The sequence below is a fragment of the Camellia sinensis genome, chromosome 1 (assembly GCF_055761805.1).
Source record: "Camellia sinensis isolate YWXY chromosome 1, ASM5576180v1, whole genome shotgun sequence".
In the NCBI taxonomy this organism is placed as follows: Eukaryota; Viridiplantae; Streptophyta; class Magnoliopsida; order Ericales; family Theaceae; genus Camellia; species Camellia sinensis.
The window spans coordinates 13,767,254-13,783,609 of record NC_138961.1 but is presented as its reverse complement, the minus strand read 5'-3'; the positions used below and the strand labels follow the sequence as shown (position 1 = coordinate 13,783,609).

Below are 16,356 nucleotides of genomic sequence, written 5' to 3'. Positions count from 1 at the left end.
CAAGACTAAGGCTCCTCCCTACTAGTATAAATAAATGTCTTTCTCCTCTAACTTAGTAGGTTGTTTTAGAGAAGTTTTGTGATGGAAAATGAGATAGTGTTTTGAGACAAAAAGTTGGAGATGATTTTTTACACCAAAGAATTTGTTTTCTTATCTTCTTTTGTTAGCCTCTTCTTTAGTTTTTGTTAGAGATGGTGCATCCATTATCAAGTTCACCGAACCTATTCAGAAGATACTTCTATATTAGCTGGTTTCGACCGTCGTATCCTGGGAGACAAACACCGGCGTACCTCCAGCATCCCTCAGGAAGCGGTGAATCTGTTTTAAGAAAACTATCTAATGTAGATTTCGGTTTGCTTCTTTTCTTATCATTTGTTTTTAAATTTTTCAATATTTATTTTACAAAAATGAGTTCTAATCTTTAGTTATCTATGTTAATAATTTGTTCTATTAGTAATGTAATCTAATTCATTTCTATATTTTTAATTGTGTCGTTTATTTTGTATTTCATCTTTTTAGTAAAAAAATTATTTTATCATTTCTATTTAATTTATTTTATATATTTTTCAGGAAAAAAATACCAACACCCACAAACCCAACTAAATGCTGTGGATTGGAGACAGGCTGTCTTTTTAGTACAATCATCCAAGCACAGTTAAGCAAAAGCATTGATGTGTCAAGTATTTGGATGTTTGATTTATAAAACCCACTGATCAATCCCCATACTTCTTTAATAAAGAGAGAAGATCACTTTTTGGTACAAGTAGGCAAAGTTTTCTTCTTTTTTTTTTTTTTTTTTTTCTTTATTAAAAGATTCTTTCAACAAAGAAAGTGAGGCACAAAAAAAAGAAAAGAAAGGAATAATGTTATGTTACATATATATGAAATATAGAATGAGGATTGGAATTAGAGGATCAGAAGCTTGTATGTATGCATATGGGATTTACTAACAACAAGCAAAAATGGGAGCCAAAGAAACTGTCTTGTTCCTCATCATCCTCTCCTTCCACTTCTATCATCCGCCATCATTATTTTCTCTTGCAAATAACTTGCCTTCTTCAGGTATATTTCTTTCTTCTTTATATAAACTATCAATTTTTATGTGTTTAGTCTCTAGAGTTTTTTTATTTCAGTTCATACGGTTCAATAAGAAACGTTCATCCCAATTAGTAGTGTTGAAAGCGTAGCTTAATAGGCAGAAAGATAATTTTACAATTTGGACAACTTAAATCATATAACAAAATGCTCACCCCTCCCACTCCGTCATCCTCTGCCTATCCCAAACCTCACTTAATTGGTTCAAATTATGCAATTACGTGTTTTCTCAACAAATTAATTGTTATTGATTTGGACAACCGTCTCCAATTGGACCACATGAGCTGAAATCATAAATTTACAACTCCCTGTCTCTCTGATTGTATGAAAATAAAGCAATTCATGAAATGAAACCAAACTAGAAACTGAAATTCTCCCTTTGTTTCTCTGTTTAGTGCAACCTCTTTGCTGACATGACTCATGTTTAAGCTAGTTCTATAATTTTCAAACTACCTAATTCATATAAATAAATAAAAAAAGAGGTTATAATATAAATGAATTTCTGATTAGATTGTTTTATTATTAGACACGAAAAAAAGGGTCTCACATACATTTTTTAATATAGATTCAACTAATTTTGTGTCTCGTGATAAGAAAAACTGAAGAGAAATTAAATGATGTTTACAATTACTAATTTCATATCCAATCAATTTACATCTAGACTTTGTTACATCCATGTCTCACCGCACGTGCAGCTAATAGTTAAGAGGTTTAATATGGGAAGTTTATTTTAGAATAATTTTTTAAGGTTTCATCTTCAACTCTTCAAAGCACAAAATTATTCGGGCTTAACACGTATACATGTTTGCGAATAATTTTTTGTATCTGGAATTTATTTATAAAGTGTTATATTGTATGACAGATTGAATAGGTTAGACTTCTCTATCATCAGAATATATATATATATATGAAAAGATTTCAATTGCAGAGAATAAAGTCATCACTTTCTTTGTCTTATAAATTCTTACCCCTTTTTGAAAAACTCTGTGCTCAAAAGAATCAAGCAAAGGATGGTGGTGCCACCTTTTCTGCCACTAGTTTCTGAGTTGGATATTGTTCCAAATTCCTGATGAGTCTTTATGCACAACTCAAATCAGGATATTATGATTATGTTTGGTGTAAATTGTTTATAATTTTTTTTATTTTAAAAATTGTGTCAAGAGTGTTTTATGTAAGTTCTATCTATAGTTTATAGAATTTTAATAAAAAGTTGGCATCGAACAAACCCTATGTACAAGCAATTATTAACCAAATTGTATAAACAGCTAACATACCATTAGCTCAAGTGCTTATGGAATTTCTATGTAAAATCATTCTATGTAAAATCATCACATGTCTAGCGACATAGGTGTGAAATCTTTTGTCTTTGGTCATTTTCACATCATATCATATTTTAGATTTATGTCGAATCCTTTTTTGTACTAAATTATGTCAAGTATTCTGACACTAACTTAACATACTAAGAGCATCTCCAATGGTAGTAGACATTTTACCTATCTAAATATTACTATAAAGTATACATTTTATTTTGCATGTCAACTGTTTCATGTTTCTACTCCAACCATGCTCTTTATTTTAGCTATTCATCTAAATATTATTAATTTTATAGAATGCCACGTCAATAACAAAGATGGAGGGAAATAATCCTAATGATTAAATACATTTTGCCTAGCCTTGAAGGCTAGCTACATGTAGCTAGCGAATGTGAGCTGAGCCAAAATGCCTAATCATATGCCTAGTGCATTGGAGTTGAAAAAAGTGAGTCACATTAGGCATTTTAACTAACAAGCATTATATGCCTAGTGGGTTGGAGATGCTCTAATAATATACGTCAACTAAACATGACACAAGTAATAAAATTAACAAACATTAACACACATGATTCGGTTTTGTGATGGAAATTTCCACCCCTACATCAAACACAAAATCAACTGACCAAAATCTTTGATATTGAGTGCAAAATTTTACAGTGACAGCTGAACTTAAATCCAGTTTGCATCTACAGCTCTTTTGCAGAAAAAAGTAGGAGATACAGAATTGGATAAAGATAGTAGTAGCTCCACTCATGGTGGTGGAAATGGAATAGCCCACCACAGCAATTATGCCTATAGTGCCAGTACCAGAGGTGGTGGTGGTGGCAGCAGAGGAGCAAGTGGCGGCCGATCAGGCGGCAGTAGTGAGGAAGGAAATGGAGGTAGCTCCACAACCCCTAACACAGCAGCAGGCACTGCTGTCATTCCCTTATATGCAGCCGGCGCTGCCAATGGCCACCGCAACACCCACCACGGCGCTGGCAGCTGCAACCAGAGCTGCGTAGATGTTTCCACTTTGTGTGCTCTAATCTTGGCATCTCTTGTTGTACATATTTATGTAGTACTTGGAGTCGAAAACCTAACTAAGCCTGTGTAAAATGAAGAGTTTCTTACTTCATAATGCTATGCACTTGAAAAAAAAAAAAAAAAAACAAAAATACCTGTAAAATAAAATATGCAGAGTAGATTCATTCTAGGTGTGAATCTATGTCGTATACTTCTAATGCTTATTTTGAAAGCATAGCTTTTCTGTTCTTGCTTTACCATGTTAGTGGAGACTCTTATGTTTTAGCCTTTTCATTTACAAGTCCTTTTTCAACCAATGTATTTGCTTTCAGTATTTTACGCATACATAGGGGGTGTTTGGGAGGTCATTATTTTAGTAGTTTATTTTAGTTTTTAACTATTTTAGTAGGTTAAAATTTTTATGTTTGGAAAGATAATTTGATTTGTTTATAGTTATATGTGATGTTTATGAGAAAAGTGAAATGATTATAGATTTGATATGACATTTTATCTTATTAGCTATTTTAACTCTTTCTTTCTTCTTTTTTTTTTGAATTTTAACCGAAAGAATTTAAATCAATACACATTAAATTACGGGAAAAAATTTTGGCATAGTTATAGTAAGTTAAAATTTTTATATTTGGAAAGATAGTTGGATTTGTTATAGTTATATGTGATGTTTATGAAAAAAAAAAAAAAAAAAAAAAAAAAAAAAAAAAGTGTGTGAAATGATTATAGATTTGATATGACATTTTGGCATAGTTTGGGAAGTTGGTTTTGGTGGGTTAGGGGCTAAAATAGTCACAAAAAATAAAATAAACTATTTTAGTCATAAAAAATAAAACATTAAATCCAACACATAATCATTACACTCCTCTCTCATAAAAAAAGTCAAAAAAGTCAAAAAGTCAAAAAGTCCTTTCCAAACCAGGCTTTTTAGCCCCAGGCTAAAATAGTAAAAAACCCAATCCACTTCCCAAACAGAGGCTTTATCTTATTAGCTATTTTAACTTTTTTTTTTTTTTTTTTTAATTTTAACCGAAAGAAAGGCTAAAATTCACCTTGCCAACTACTTTTTAGACTTTTTGATTATTTGACCATTTTAATAAGTTATTTTAGTTTTCGGGTTTAGAAAGGGGGTGTGAATTTTTTGTTAAATTGTTGCATTAGAAAATGTGTTTGAAATGATGGTGTTATACAAAATGACCAAAGTGCCCCCTAAATGAAAAAAAAAAAAAAAAAAAAGTAATCAACGACGTGGCAGTGAGGACACTGCCACCGCCAACTTTTTGGATTTATGATACAAATATATTACAGAAATATTTATTTGTGAGAAATGAAAAATGTACATGTTAGGAATAAAAAATAAATTGACATATTTATAAATAATTGGTATATTAATTAACAAATCTCATGACATTATATTTTAACCTCACCCATTATTTAAATTATAAGTATTCAAAACTTCTAAAATTATTACTAATCATCTATTAGTACATTTAATATACAAATTAGTGCATAAAGCATTATTGATTTATAAGATAGTTTACTTGTAATTGTCAAATAAGACTTTTAAAAAAATGATAAATTTCTTTACTTGAACAAACTTTGAATTAAATTAAATAATAAATTTGAGCAATATTTGAATTTTAATTATAAAATTTACGAATTACAAAAAACTGCAAAATTGTAACAAATTTCAATTGTCCTTATACAAATTAGAAAATAAAATAAAATTATTACTGAAATTGCCTAGAACTTTACCTTTTAATTATAGAAATTACAAATTAAAATGAATGACAAATTTGTATGGAATTTTACCGCTGCCGATCAAAAATTACGAGTTAACTTATTAAATTGGCAACTTTGTCTGAAATTTAACTGTTAATGTTTAAAAATTAGAAATGCAAATAAAATACGAGTACCCTACCCAAAAAAAAAAAAAAAATCAATATACAAATTACAAAGTAGGAAAAAAAAATTGCAATTTCTCTTATGAAATTTGACTTTGCATCAAATTTTGAACTTCCCATTAGGTTCAAAGTTGAAAGAAATTTGACTTTCAATTATACCAATAACGAAGTTTTAAAAATTACAAATGTGATAGAAACTGGATTTACAAATGTAAGAATTACGAAATACACACATTTCCAAGTTCTTTAGAAACTTGACTTTTCATTCCAAAATTTACGAATTTACATGCAAATCGTAATTTTGTACCAAATATGGGTTTTACTTATAAAAATTACGATTTACAGTAAATATATAATAATAGAACAATATCGTTTTCCATAATTTAAGTCTACAACGATTTGTTATAGCTTTTGCAATAAATTTGCATCCATAATTAAAAGTCATGCTACATGGATCCAATTATGACATCATACATTCCGAATACAGAACAATTATTTCACAATAGTCCTTGATTGTGTATGTGAAACAAATGGTCGCGAATGTGAATGCAAACTCTTCCCATATCCACATCCGTATCCCCAACCACGAGGCCATCGACCATATTTTCTCCTCCGTCCGTGATGGGCATGTCATCCGGAACTAACAAGCATCTGACATGTTCATTGTGGGTATTAGCAGCTATCTCATGTCTACGGATGAAATTGTGTAACGCTAGTTAATTTATATATAAGCAAATTATTGAATTGTACGAAGCAAATCTGTTTGAAGAACAGATTTACAAGAACAGATTTAAAAATTTAAAAATAAAAAATTGTAATATAATTGCGGAACAGATTTGAAAACACAAATGTGCAGAACAGATTAGTGTTAAAATCACAACAGATGTATATTACTATTAATTTTTTGTCGAACAGTTAATTTATGTATTCTACTCATAACCAAATTATTCAACTGTAAGAAGCAAATCTGTTTGAATAATACATTGCGAACAACAGATTTGAAAAAAAAAACCAGCAACGGAAACACCAAAGCAGAACAGATTTTCAAAACAGAAAGCTTCAGACCAGATTAGTTTTACTATCAACAAAAATGTATACTAGTTTCAACAGTTGTCACACAGTTCATTTATGTTTTGTACTCATAAGCAAATTATTCAATTGTATCTTGCAAATCTATTTGAAGAACATATTTACAAGAATATATTTCCAAAAAAAAAAAAAAAAAAAAACGCAGCAATATACCTGCAGAACAGATTAGTTTATCACAAAAAATGTATATTAGTTTCAATTTCTTGTCCAACAGTTAATTTATGTTTTGCACTCATAAGCAAATTTTTCGACTGGAATAAGCAAACCTGTTTGAAGAACAGATTTCGAAGAACAGATTTAAAAAAAAAAAAAAAAGAAAGAAAGAAAGAAAGAAAGAAACACAGTAATATAACCGCAGAACAGCTTTTGCAAACAAAAATCTGCAGAACAAATTAATTTTCACATGGTGCACAAAAAAAGTATGTTAGTTTCAATTTTTGGTCAAACAGTTATTTTATATATTGTACTGATAAGGAAATTATTCAATTGTATCTTGCAAATCTGTTTGAAGAACAGATTTACAAGAACAGAGTTACAAAAAAAAAAAAAAACACACACACACACAGTATTATAACTGCACTACAGATTTTCAAAAAATATTAAAATTAAAATTAAAAATTACATGTAGGAGCATCCATGTTTGAGGCATAACAACAGATTGGCTGGGTTGTTTTGCCCTAAAACTGGGAAAAAAGTTGAACCACTAATTAATTTAACAAAATTTCTATTTTAAATTTAATAATGTTGCCAAACTGGTACTTTATATATATATATATATATATATATTTTGTACTCCAAAGATTTTGAAGAACATATTTTGAAAAAAAAAAAAAAAAAAAAATTTATATTTGGACAACAGAGTTTGCAAAAAAAAAAATTAAAAAAAGGGGCATCCATTTTTGTGGGATAACAGCAGCTTGGCAGGGTTGTTTTGCCCAAAAAATGGGGAAAATGCTGAACAACTAGTTAATTGAAGAAAAAATTAAATATTAAATTTAATACTCTGGCCAAACTGTTAATTTACATTTTGTGCTCGGAACTATTTTTTTAAATTGTAAGAAGCATCCATGTTTGATGAACTGATTTTTAAGAATAAATTTTGAAAAATTAAATAAAAAATTTATAAATGCACAAAAGATTTTGAGGGGAAAAAAAAAAAAGAAGAAGAGCAAAACAACAACAGAGTCTGGGTTGTTTTGCCCAATTTTTGAGTCCCATAACAACTGAAACAGCAAATTTCAAACTACAAAAAAAAAAAAAAAAAAAAAAAAAAATAGGGGAGAAAGTTCATAGGTGCAGATCGGTACTTGTATAACAAAATACGATCAATAGGGCGCAAATTACAGTGCAATCTGAAGCAGTGGAGAGTTAGCTGCATGGTTTGCTTGAGAGAGAGTCGTTGGACTGAGATTCGCCAGAAAGAGGTACGTTGAACGTCTTCAAGCCCTTTCTTTAGTGGGTGCGAGAGATGAGAGAGATGAGAGCGTGTTGTCACGTACCGACTCATTAGGGGTGCGAGTTCTGCACGAAGCACCTTACAAATGCATTAATTTGTGAGCTGCAAGACAGGCAGGGTAGATCCGTATCGCATCTCCTAGGTTGGTCCTTGGATATATTGCACGGGGTATGCAATACCACTTGTGGAGCCGGCTTCTCAGAAGAATGACAAGCGCCCAGTCCGTGACAAAGTGGTATCAGAGCTAGGTTAAGGGCACTGTGATGGGGACGGTACGTGGAACTTACACCAAACACCTTCATTGTGTAGTCCATGGGTAGGGTAATAGACAAGCATAGAGGTAGGCAGGGTAATGTTCCCTCGACGAGGACATCAAGGACTGGCAGTGGTAGCATGTCACGTACCGACTCATTGGGGGTGCGAGTTCTACACCAAGCACCTTGCAAACGTATTAGTTTGTGAGCGGCAAGACAGGCAAGGTAGATCTCTATTGCATTTCTTGGGTTGGTCCTTGGGCATATTACACGGGGTATGCAATACGACGCATCTCCTGGGTTGATCCTTGGACATATTACAGGGGACATGCAATACCACTCGTAGAGACGGCTTGTTGAGAGGATAATAAACGCCCAATCTGTGACAGTGTGCCTCAAAGCTTGCTCTGATGTTGATATGAGCTTTATGTTTAGTCAAAGGGTAAAATGGTCTTTTCGTCCTCTATTGCTTACCAGCTGGACAGCTTTTTTTCAGGCTCAGCAACAATGAGGCTAAATTGCTTTTTCCTCCAACAGGCCAAAGCAGCCTAAGCCACCGGTTCCCAAACATATGGTACAAAATGTTGTAGGTATAACTAATGTTGGGCAAAATTTGGGACAACTCTTTTTCATCCCAACATAAAGAAGATATAATCACTAATAAAAAGAAAAAAGAAAAATAGGATAATTGGCCATGTTAATGGGCCATGTCAAGGACTAGTTGCCATAAACTTCTTCACTGTAACTCAGATCATCCACTCAGAACAACACAAATAGAGAGAGTTTTGTGATAACTGTCATCAGCAAATCTACCCCAATTCAGTTATTTCCTGCATACAACGAACATAATGGCGAACCTAAATGCAATATCAAATATTCAAATTAGATACACTGATCATTTCCCTGATAGATTTTTACTAGTGATTTCAACAATCTACAGAACAACATGACTACAGTGCCGTAGATAGATTTCAAAGGCTACCAATACAACGCAAAAATAAACAAATAACATACAGCACGTTCATCTCAGATTATATCCTGCAAATTATTGTGACCAAGAACCGATCACGGGGTATAACAGGTAAAAAGATTCCACATTCCAGCAACAAACTTCATATACAGGACCACGTAAATTTTTTGTACACTGAGAGAACAACTAAAACTAGTTTTATTTATCCCATCAACATCTGAAACCTTTGCAAGCTATTAGCCACAGTATGACAATTAGGGCAACGACCGTTCCTCCTACCATCAGCTTCATTTGGAGATTCTGCAGCCACATCTTCCGTCGTAGTTGCCTTCCCTGCCTCTGGAAGCTGTCAGCCTGAATTCAAACACATCACAAGCACATCATCAACAAATTTCCAATATTTTTTTTATTTTTTGACATTTCACCCACCAGACAATGCTGATGCATACCTGGAACTGGAGGTTTTCTGTTTTATCCACCAGGAGTTCAATTTTCTCCCCACGATCCAAAACCTGCAATGCAGGAAAAGACAAAATCATTTGTCAGATAAGCAATTGAAGACTCATGGTATCGTCACCTGACTAGGTCAGAGCCACATGGGAGAGGAGATCAAGTTTGTGGAGCTTTGGGGGATGATTTAGAGTTCGGTGAACTGGATAACATGTGATGCATATTAAAATCACGATCCAGATCGTAGAGTAGGATCATAGCAGAATGGTACAGAAGTTGTTAGGAACATAAGATCATGCATTGAGTTTGTACGATCCTATTCTTCGAATTATTTTTGCAAATTTTTTATGGATCTTTCCATTTTTTCACTTTTTAGCTCAAATAACAATAATAAATAAGAGCTGGTAAAAAAATAATAACAAATAAAGCTCACAACTCAATAAATGTCATGAATTAACCAACTACAGTTTTAGTTTTCATTTACATTTTGCAACAAAATCCTAAATAGTTAAGGGGTGACTATTTTGGAATATTTTGCGTTGAGCAATCCAACAAGGTATTATCAAAAGGAAAAATGATTTGTAAGCCGAAAGTCGAGCCAAAACCGACTGACATGTTCGACTTGAATTGGACAATGATATGATGGCCCACCACACCACCCAATTCAAGTTGAACACGTCAGTCGGTCTCTACTTGAATTTTGGATTGAAATCACTGCTTTGTTAAAAAAAAAAAGTGTTGCAATATCTTCTATGTTTTGAAATGTACTTGAGATTTTGACTCACAGCACCTTGCTTCTCATTTTTATTTTTATTTGGTTTTTTAGTTATTTGGATTTTTTAATTCATTTTATAGCTTCATGCTATTGTTTGATCAATAATGATTAATCATTAATGCAAGTAGATATACTAATTTTGAAAGGGTAGTGCTATTCACAATCCCCTTTTTACTAAAAGCACTTCATTTTTGTCTTTATTATGCAAAATTTACAATAAAGTCCTTCATAAAATATAAAGGCCTTGTTTGGTTTGTGTTTTGAAATATTATTTCAAAAATAATTTTTTGGAGAGAGTTTAGAAATTTTCAAAAAATTGTTTGGTTGTATATTTTGAAAATAGTTTTGGAGTTTGGGATGATTTCATATTTTTTTGTAGTTGAATAGATGAGTGTATGACAGAAAAAGTGATTGAGAAGGAGAGACGAGAGAGAAAAAATGATTGATTAATGTGTAATACAGAGAAAAGTGATTTTAGAATTTTTTTTTTTTTTTAAATTTCAACCAAACCTGTTTTTGGAATTTTTTTTTCTCCAAAAACATGTTTTGAGAGACAAACCAAACATGCCCAAAGTGTTTCTGATGAAAAAGGAAGCAAAAATAGCACCACCGTTCTGCAAATGTAAGATACTTAATGAATTAATGCAAGGATTTTTATTGTTGTACACAACCATGAATTGTGCATTGATTATATTATTGTTATCATTAGACAAATCTGACGTATTTAAGCCTCTCTTTTTTTCTTGGTTACGAAAGGGTGTGGGTTAGATGTGAACTATTTCCTTTGGTTTGGTGTGTATGGATGCATGATGTTTGGTTCTATAACTTTTAGTTGTTGGATGTGGATGTGGATGTCTGGTTGCAGTGAACTCCTTTCTTTTAGATGCAGGATGTGGTTTTTCCTTATTTGGATGTGGAAACTAGAATGGTTCTATGAATTGTAACTTTGTCAAACTTTTTGTTGTTACTTACCATATGATTGATTTGTTTAATGTGAATGTTAACTTTGAATTGCTTTAGTGTTAGGGAAACAGATGCAAATGCAAAGATTTGAACCTCACTCCTTCCACACTAAACATTATAATTCATAAACTACAAAGTTGGTGTAAGTGAGGATTCAAACCTCAATCTTCCCACACTAAACATTATAATTCACAAATTACAAAATTGGTATTAAGACGTCTTACCATTTGAGTTAAATCTTCAAGTTTATTTGGGTCAATTTGTAAATGTTTGTGGTTCATTTTGTCAATCATGGTATTTTTATTTCATTTTTGTATAATTTAAATTAACTCTATGTATTTTTAAGTATTCATTAATCATATAAAAAATATTACATTTTTTGTGTCATTAATCAATCCAGAGGGATCCCCAAAATGATCCAATGTAGGATCCCAATTCTGACAACTTGGCATGATGTTAAACCTATTATACCATATCACTTCCACAATTGTAGCTTTCAATCCATTACACATAAATACTTCATTTTAAAACATCAGGCACCAATCCACTGCATTCGGTGGAAAGAACAACTTCAAAATCAGAAGACACTCGACCAACTCTCATACTTCCAATGAGATGAACTATTTTTCTAAGCCTATCAATATATTTTAATAGCAGTTCCTATTATGCTTCTTTGGCTATTGCACTTGAACAGCACACAAAAGTATATTCCACATAATCATCTGGCTGCATCTAATGAATAGTTTTTCATTTAATGCTATTGTGTACATCGAGTACAAAGTACCTAATCATTTTTGTCAGACTACAGGCTGAAAACCTTGTAGTTAGATCAGGCATAGCTAACTAGGAAGACTGCCTAACATGTTTCACCGCTACTTATCTCACATAATCACAAGTCATCTACAATACTTGGTGCAGCATTTGATAACGAGTACGAATTCACAATCTCTTGGAAAAAATTAGGATTGGGGAGTAAGGAGTGGGGGGGCTCTGACATCACAGTTCAGGAAAACATTCCACTCTCCCAATAAAACTACAAGGTTTTAAAATTTGTAGTTTTCAGTGCAACCAAGTTCATATATGAAGATGAATGACTATAAAACATAAGCTAATAAAACAGTTCAGGAAAATTGTAATATAGCATCAGAAGTTGTGATCAAGTATTCTAAATTGCATCATAAACCATCCAGACCAGCTAAACTAGACACTCCTTCAATCAGCTTAATTATTCAAAGAATGCTCTCATTTTCCACAACATTGACAGAATTAAGTACAGTTACAAGGTAAAACATTTTTTATTTCATTGCTTTCAATCTTCGGATCGACGCATTAATTTGTTCATTTCATATTGCTGCTAACATAATTGACACTTAAAACCTTCAAAAACTCATTAAATTTATACATTATCAAATAATGGTTAATAAAATGCAATTGCTTAGTCTATTTGGCCACTTTCCAATTAAGCAAGTGCACCTCCATTTGAGGTAACAAACTTCCATAAATCATGCATATCTCTGTATTACATACATTGGTGTAGCAATTGATGATTGACTTTGACCAAAGAACATCGAAAACAAAGTTGTGTTAACTCTTTCAAATTGTCTACTACATGTTTATTATTCCTACATCCTGTATGTCTCACAGACAGATGAAAAGGATGTACCTTCTCAATATTGTCCATCATTATCCCTTTGACCTCTGTTATTTGAGTCTTCAGTTTGGACAGCTTACTTATTTCATCTGGATGGTTCATACAGTACTGCATGTGCTCTTTAATCCTAGGCCTTTTAAACAAAAAACAGAATTAGTGGTTTGTAAGTATATAAGATCAAACTCACTTCCTATCAAAATTAAGCAGGTTCTATACCCTTAACCCCCAACCCAAACAAACAAATAAAAAAGCCCAGAAAATAAATTAAAAGAAATGATGTACACACCCAAATTCTCTGTCAAGATTGTATGCAATACTAAATCGGTCTGGGAATAAATCATCTTCTTCATCATCATCTTCATCCCCAATGGAATCTGGACCATCAGTTCTTATACTAGCACCATAACGCTGCTTAAAGTCGTCCTTCACTCTCTCAAGAAACACAAAAGGCACACTCCTCCCAACCGATTCATCCGCCACAACAAGAAAAACTGCATCACCAATATCAACATCATATATTTTTTTCATTTTCTTTTAAATATAAAAAAGAAAAGAAAAGATTCTGTTAATTTGAACAAAGAATCAATTACCAAATCCATTATCAATGAGAAAGTTGAATGTGTGCCCATCACACGAGTACGTGTACTTGCTGCTATTTGAAGGTAGCTTCTGCAAGCATTGCACAGCAATGGTACTGAAGTTCCCAGAATAAGGAGTGTGTTCAGCTAGAACAACCGTTCCTTTCGCAACAAAGCCATAAATTAAGCCTTTTTGACTCATCTCTCAACTATGACTTCAAAAGCTCCAAGACCCACAAACACAACAATAACCTACCAAAAATAGAAATCCGTCAAAACTAGCCAAATTCAAATTCAACAAAAGTATGAAGAGCCATCGAAGACCAGCATGCATTCAGCTTCCACAAACAGACACCTCATAATTCAAGCAACAAAATCCATATGTTCATGGGTATCCATCTATATACATCTATTTCTATTATCTACAGGGGAAATTACAATTCTGATTACTTTCAAAAAAAATAATTACAAATCAATGAAAGACCTATCAACATCAATAAATTGAAGTCATAAGTTTTTCAATGATTCTGTAATTATTCTTTTAAAAGTAATCTGAATTGTAATTTCCCCTTATATTTATTTATCTATTCTATTCTATTATATAAAGCGCACAACTCAAGCCTTTGTCACGCTTTTTTTAATTGCTAACAGCATCTCCAATGTTTACTCTGTTTTTTCGTCGAATCACCGGTCAACTAGGAGGACCACTGGGACCGGTCAACTGGCCAGTGTAAAATTTTACTGTAAATTGCAAGGAAGGTGGACGTGCAGGGGCCAACCGGCCGACTGACGGTGCTGTTGCTGCTGCTCAGTATTTTGATGAAAGGCCCCAGCCATCCCCAATTTGATGAAAAGTTGAAGATATTGATACTGATTTTGATGACAGCGTTGAAGCACCAAAACTGGAGTCTTTTCACCAAATTTAAATTTGACGAAAGAAAAGATTTGGAGACGCCCTAAACAGTTACAAATTGAACCCATCTTCTTCATTCATCAAATCGATCAAAAATTAGGTGCAAAATTACAAAAGCGATTTCAAGATAGCCTAGGGGGAACAACACAACCCATAACGTAGACGATTTCAAGAATAATTTTAAGCCGATGTTACACACACACACACACACACACACACACACACACAAAATCTAATAAATGGTTTTTCCATCACAAATCAGGGAAAAAATCAAAGAAAAAAAAAAAGAAAAAGTCACATACTACAAATTAATTCAAGAGTGAGATGTGGAAGTGTCGCACTAAAACTTTGATCTGATCGGGAATTGCGAAGACCACGAAGACAGCAATAGATATAAATATATGTATAGGTTGAGAGAGAGCGAGAGAGAGCGAGAGAGAACCTGAGATGGGAGATGTGGCGTTTGCTTGGCGAAGAAGACTATACAGAGAGAGTGTAACGTGGATTTCAAATGCGTATTAAATTATAGCCTATAATTCACTTTTCAAGTTTTATCTGCGACTTCTTCGTTGAAATTTCGTCCCACTGAACAACAAAAAAAAAAATAATAATAATAATAAAAATAAAAATAAAAAATTACTAATAAGAAATATCAATCAAAAAATAAAAAATTACTAATAAGAAATATCAATCAAAAGATGATTTAAAAAAGTTATTATTACATATGAAATTTTTTTAATTTTAATTATTAATATTGATAAAACTTATTATTATTTTATAATTAATTTTGAAGTTTTGAACTGATAAGTTTTTAAAGTGTAAAATTGTAACACGTCAATATTAATGAAAAATAAAAAAGAGTTTTGTGGAGATATATTTTTTAAGTATCAACACGTGGCAAGGTGACGCCGACGTGTCAGCTGAGGTGCCACGTATCCTGGTCGTGACGCCGAGGTGATCTCGGCAAGGCCGAGGTTATTTCCGAAGATATCGGAATCCGAGATAAGAGGATAAAAGATAAGGAACAAGAGTCCTAGGATAAAGAGGAGACTTAGTCAAGATGAGGATAAAACTCTTAGGGAGTTGATCTTTATCTCTTGAAGAGTCCAAAGTAAGTACTGAATTAGAGTCCATAAGAAGTCAGGCTTCTTGTGAGACTAGGATTAAGTAAACTATAAAAGAGAGGCACCTCGTGGGTCTAAGGTACGCAATTTATGCTTTTGATACTCAAGCTTGTGGGTTTAGCACTTGATTTATCTTTGAGAGATATATTGACTTGATCGTCGGAGTGCCCCCAGGTGGACGAACCACCGCCGAAATCTTCTCTTTCTGTTGGAGGTCAGCCAGGTGCCATCTATTCTGCTGGTGCTCTCCAGCTGGTTACTAAACGGGCAACGTGGTCAGAAAATTACTCACACAATTTGGCGACGTATGTGGGAATTTAGAAGAATAGATGGCCAGTAACGGACAGAAGGAAAAGATTGGGGACGACACTCCTGCTGGGAGTGTCAGACCAATTGACCTTGACGTTGAAGAAGACAACCACAATGCAAAAACTCATGACCAGGGCCACGGAGAGAAAGACGTCGGCCAAGAGGGCGACACTTCGAAGAAGACAGACCAAAACAAGTACTATAACGAAGATAACCTCTAGGTATGGAGGGATAGGTGCCTACGGAGGGATGAGGAAGTAAAAGAATTGGCAAACAAGTTGGCAGACCTACAGTCGGTCGTCAACTTCATGATGCAAAACAATGTCATGCAGCCACTATACCCGCTGCACGACACGCCGATTCCAGCAACTAATACCCAGAAGAGAGGAAGGAAAACAATCCCCGAAGCCCCTCAGCACACCAGAAGCGGAAGGCACTCTCACTGATCTTCTAGGGAAGTCGGACGAGAAGAACCGAGACGAGAGGAGTCTCGAAGGA

General features: G+C 33.3%; 2 protein-coding genes across 5 annotated transcripts; one reads left to right on the top strand and one right to left on the bottom strand.

The window, feature by feature from the left end:
- Nucleotides 1-57: 57 nt before the first annotated feature.
- Nucleotides 58-3,776, top strand: LOC114288868 (uncharacterized). 2 transcript variants are annotated; one of them, XM_028232488.2, is made up of 3 exons: nt 58-341; nt 571-1,062; nt 3,101-3,776. In XM_028232488.2, the coding sequence occupies exons 2-3, from the start codon at nt 963-965 to the stop codon at nt 3,502-3,504; spliced, it is 504 nt and encodes a 167-aa protein (XP_028088289.1). In that variant the 5' UTR covers nt 58-341; nt 571-962; the 3' UTR covers nt 3,505-3,776. The 2 variants fall into 2 exon arrangements, with proteins under 2 accessions (XP_028088289.1, XP_082728135.1); XM_082872009.1 differs by having other exon boundaries at nt 58-351.
- Nucleotides 3,777-9,123: 5,347 nt separating this feature from the next.
- Nucleotides 9,124-15,019, bottom strand: LOC114288869 (vesicle-associated membrane protein 727). Of its 3 annotated transcripts, none has more exons than XM_082871997.1 (6): nt 14,868-15,019; nt 13,525-13,764; nt 13,221-13,425; nt 12,947-13,067; nt 9,545-9,607; nt 9,124-9,449 (listed from the first exon to the last, which is right to left on the bottom strand). In XM_082871997.1, exons 2-6 carry the CDS (start codon nt 13,712-13,714, stop codon nt 9,306-9,308), a joined length of 723 nt encoding a protein of 240 aa, XP_082728123.1. In that variant the 5' UTR covers nt 13,715-13,764; nt 14,868-15,019; the 3' UTR covers nt 9,124-9,305. The 3 variants fall into 3 exon arrangements, with proteins under 3 accessions (XP_082728123.1, XP_082728129.1, XP_082728130.1); XM_082872003.1 differs by having other exon boundaries at nt 14,728-14,940; XM_082872004.1 differs by having other exon boundaries at nt 14,180-14,881.
- Between the last annotated feature and the right edge of the window lie 1,337 nt (nt 15,020-16,356).

Bases quoted from the DNA above. Each gene is read 5' to 3' on its own strand.
- LOC114288868 (XM_028232488.2), top strand. From the start codon at position 963: ATGGGAGCCAAAGAAACTGTCTTGTTCCTCATCATCCTCTCCTTCCAC. The intron at 1,063-3,100 runs GTATATTTCTTT...TTGCATCTACAG, and splicing joins AAATAACTTGCCTTCTTCAG to CTCTTTTGCAGAAAAAAGTA.
- LOC114288869 (XM_082871997.1), bottom strand. From the start codon at position 13,714: ATGAGTCAAAAAGGCTTAATTTATGGCTTTGTTGCGAAAGGAACGGTT. The intron at 13,426-13,524 runs GTAATTGATTCT...TTGGTGATGCAG, and splicing joins TCTCATTGATAATGGATTTG to TTTTTCTTGTTGTGGCGGAT. The intron at 9,450-9,544 runs GTATGCATCAGC...GTTTGAATTCAG, and splicing joins CAGAAAACCTCCAGTTCCAG to GCTGACAGCTTCCAGAGGCA.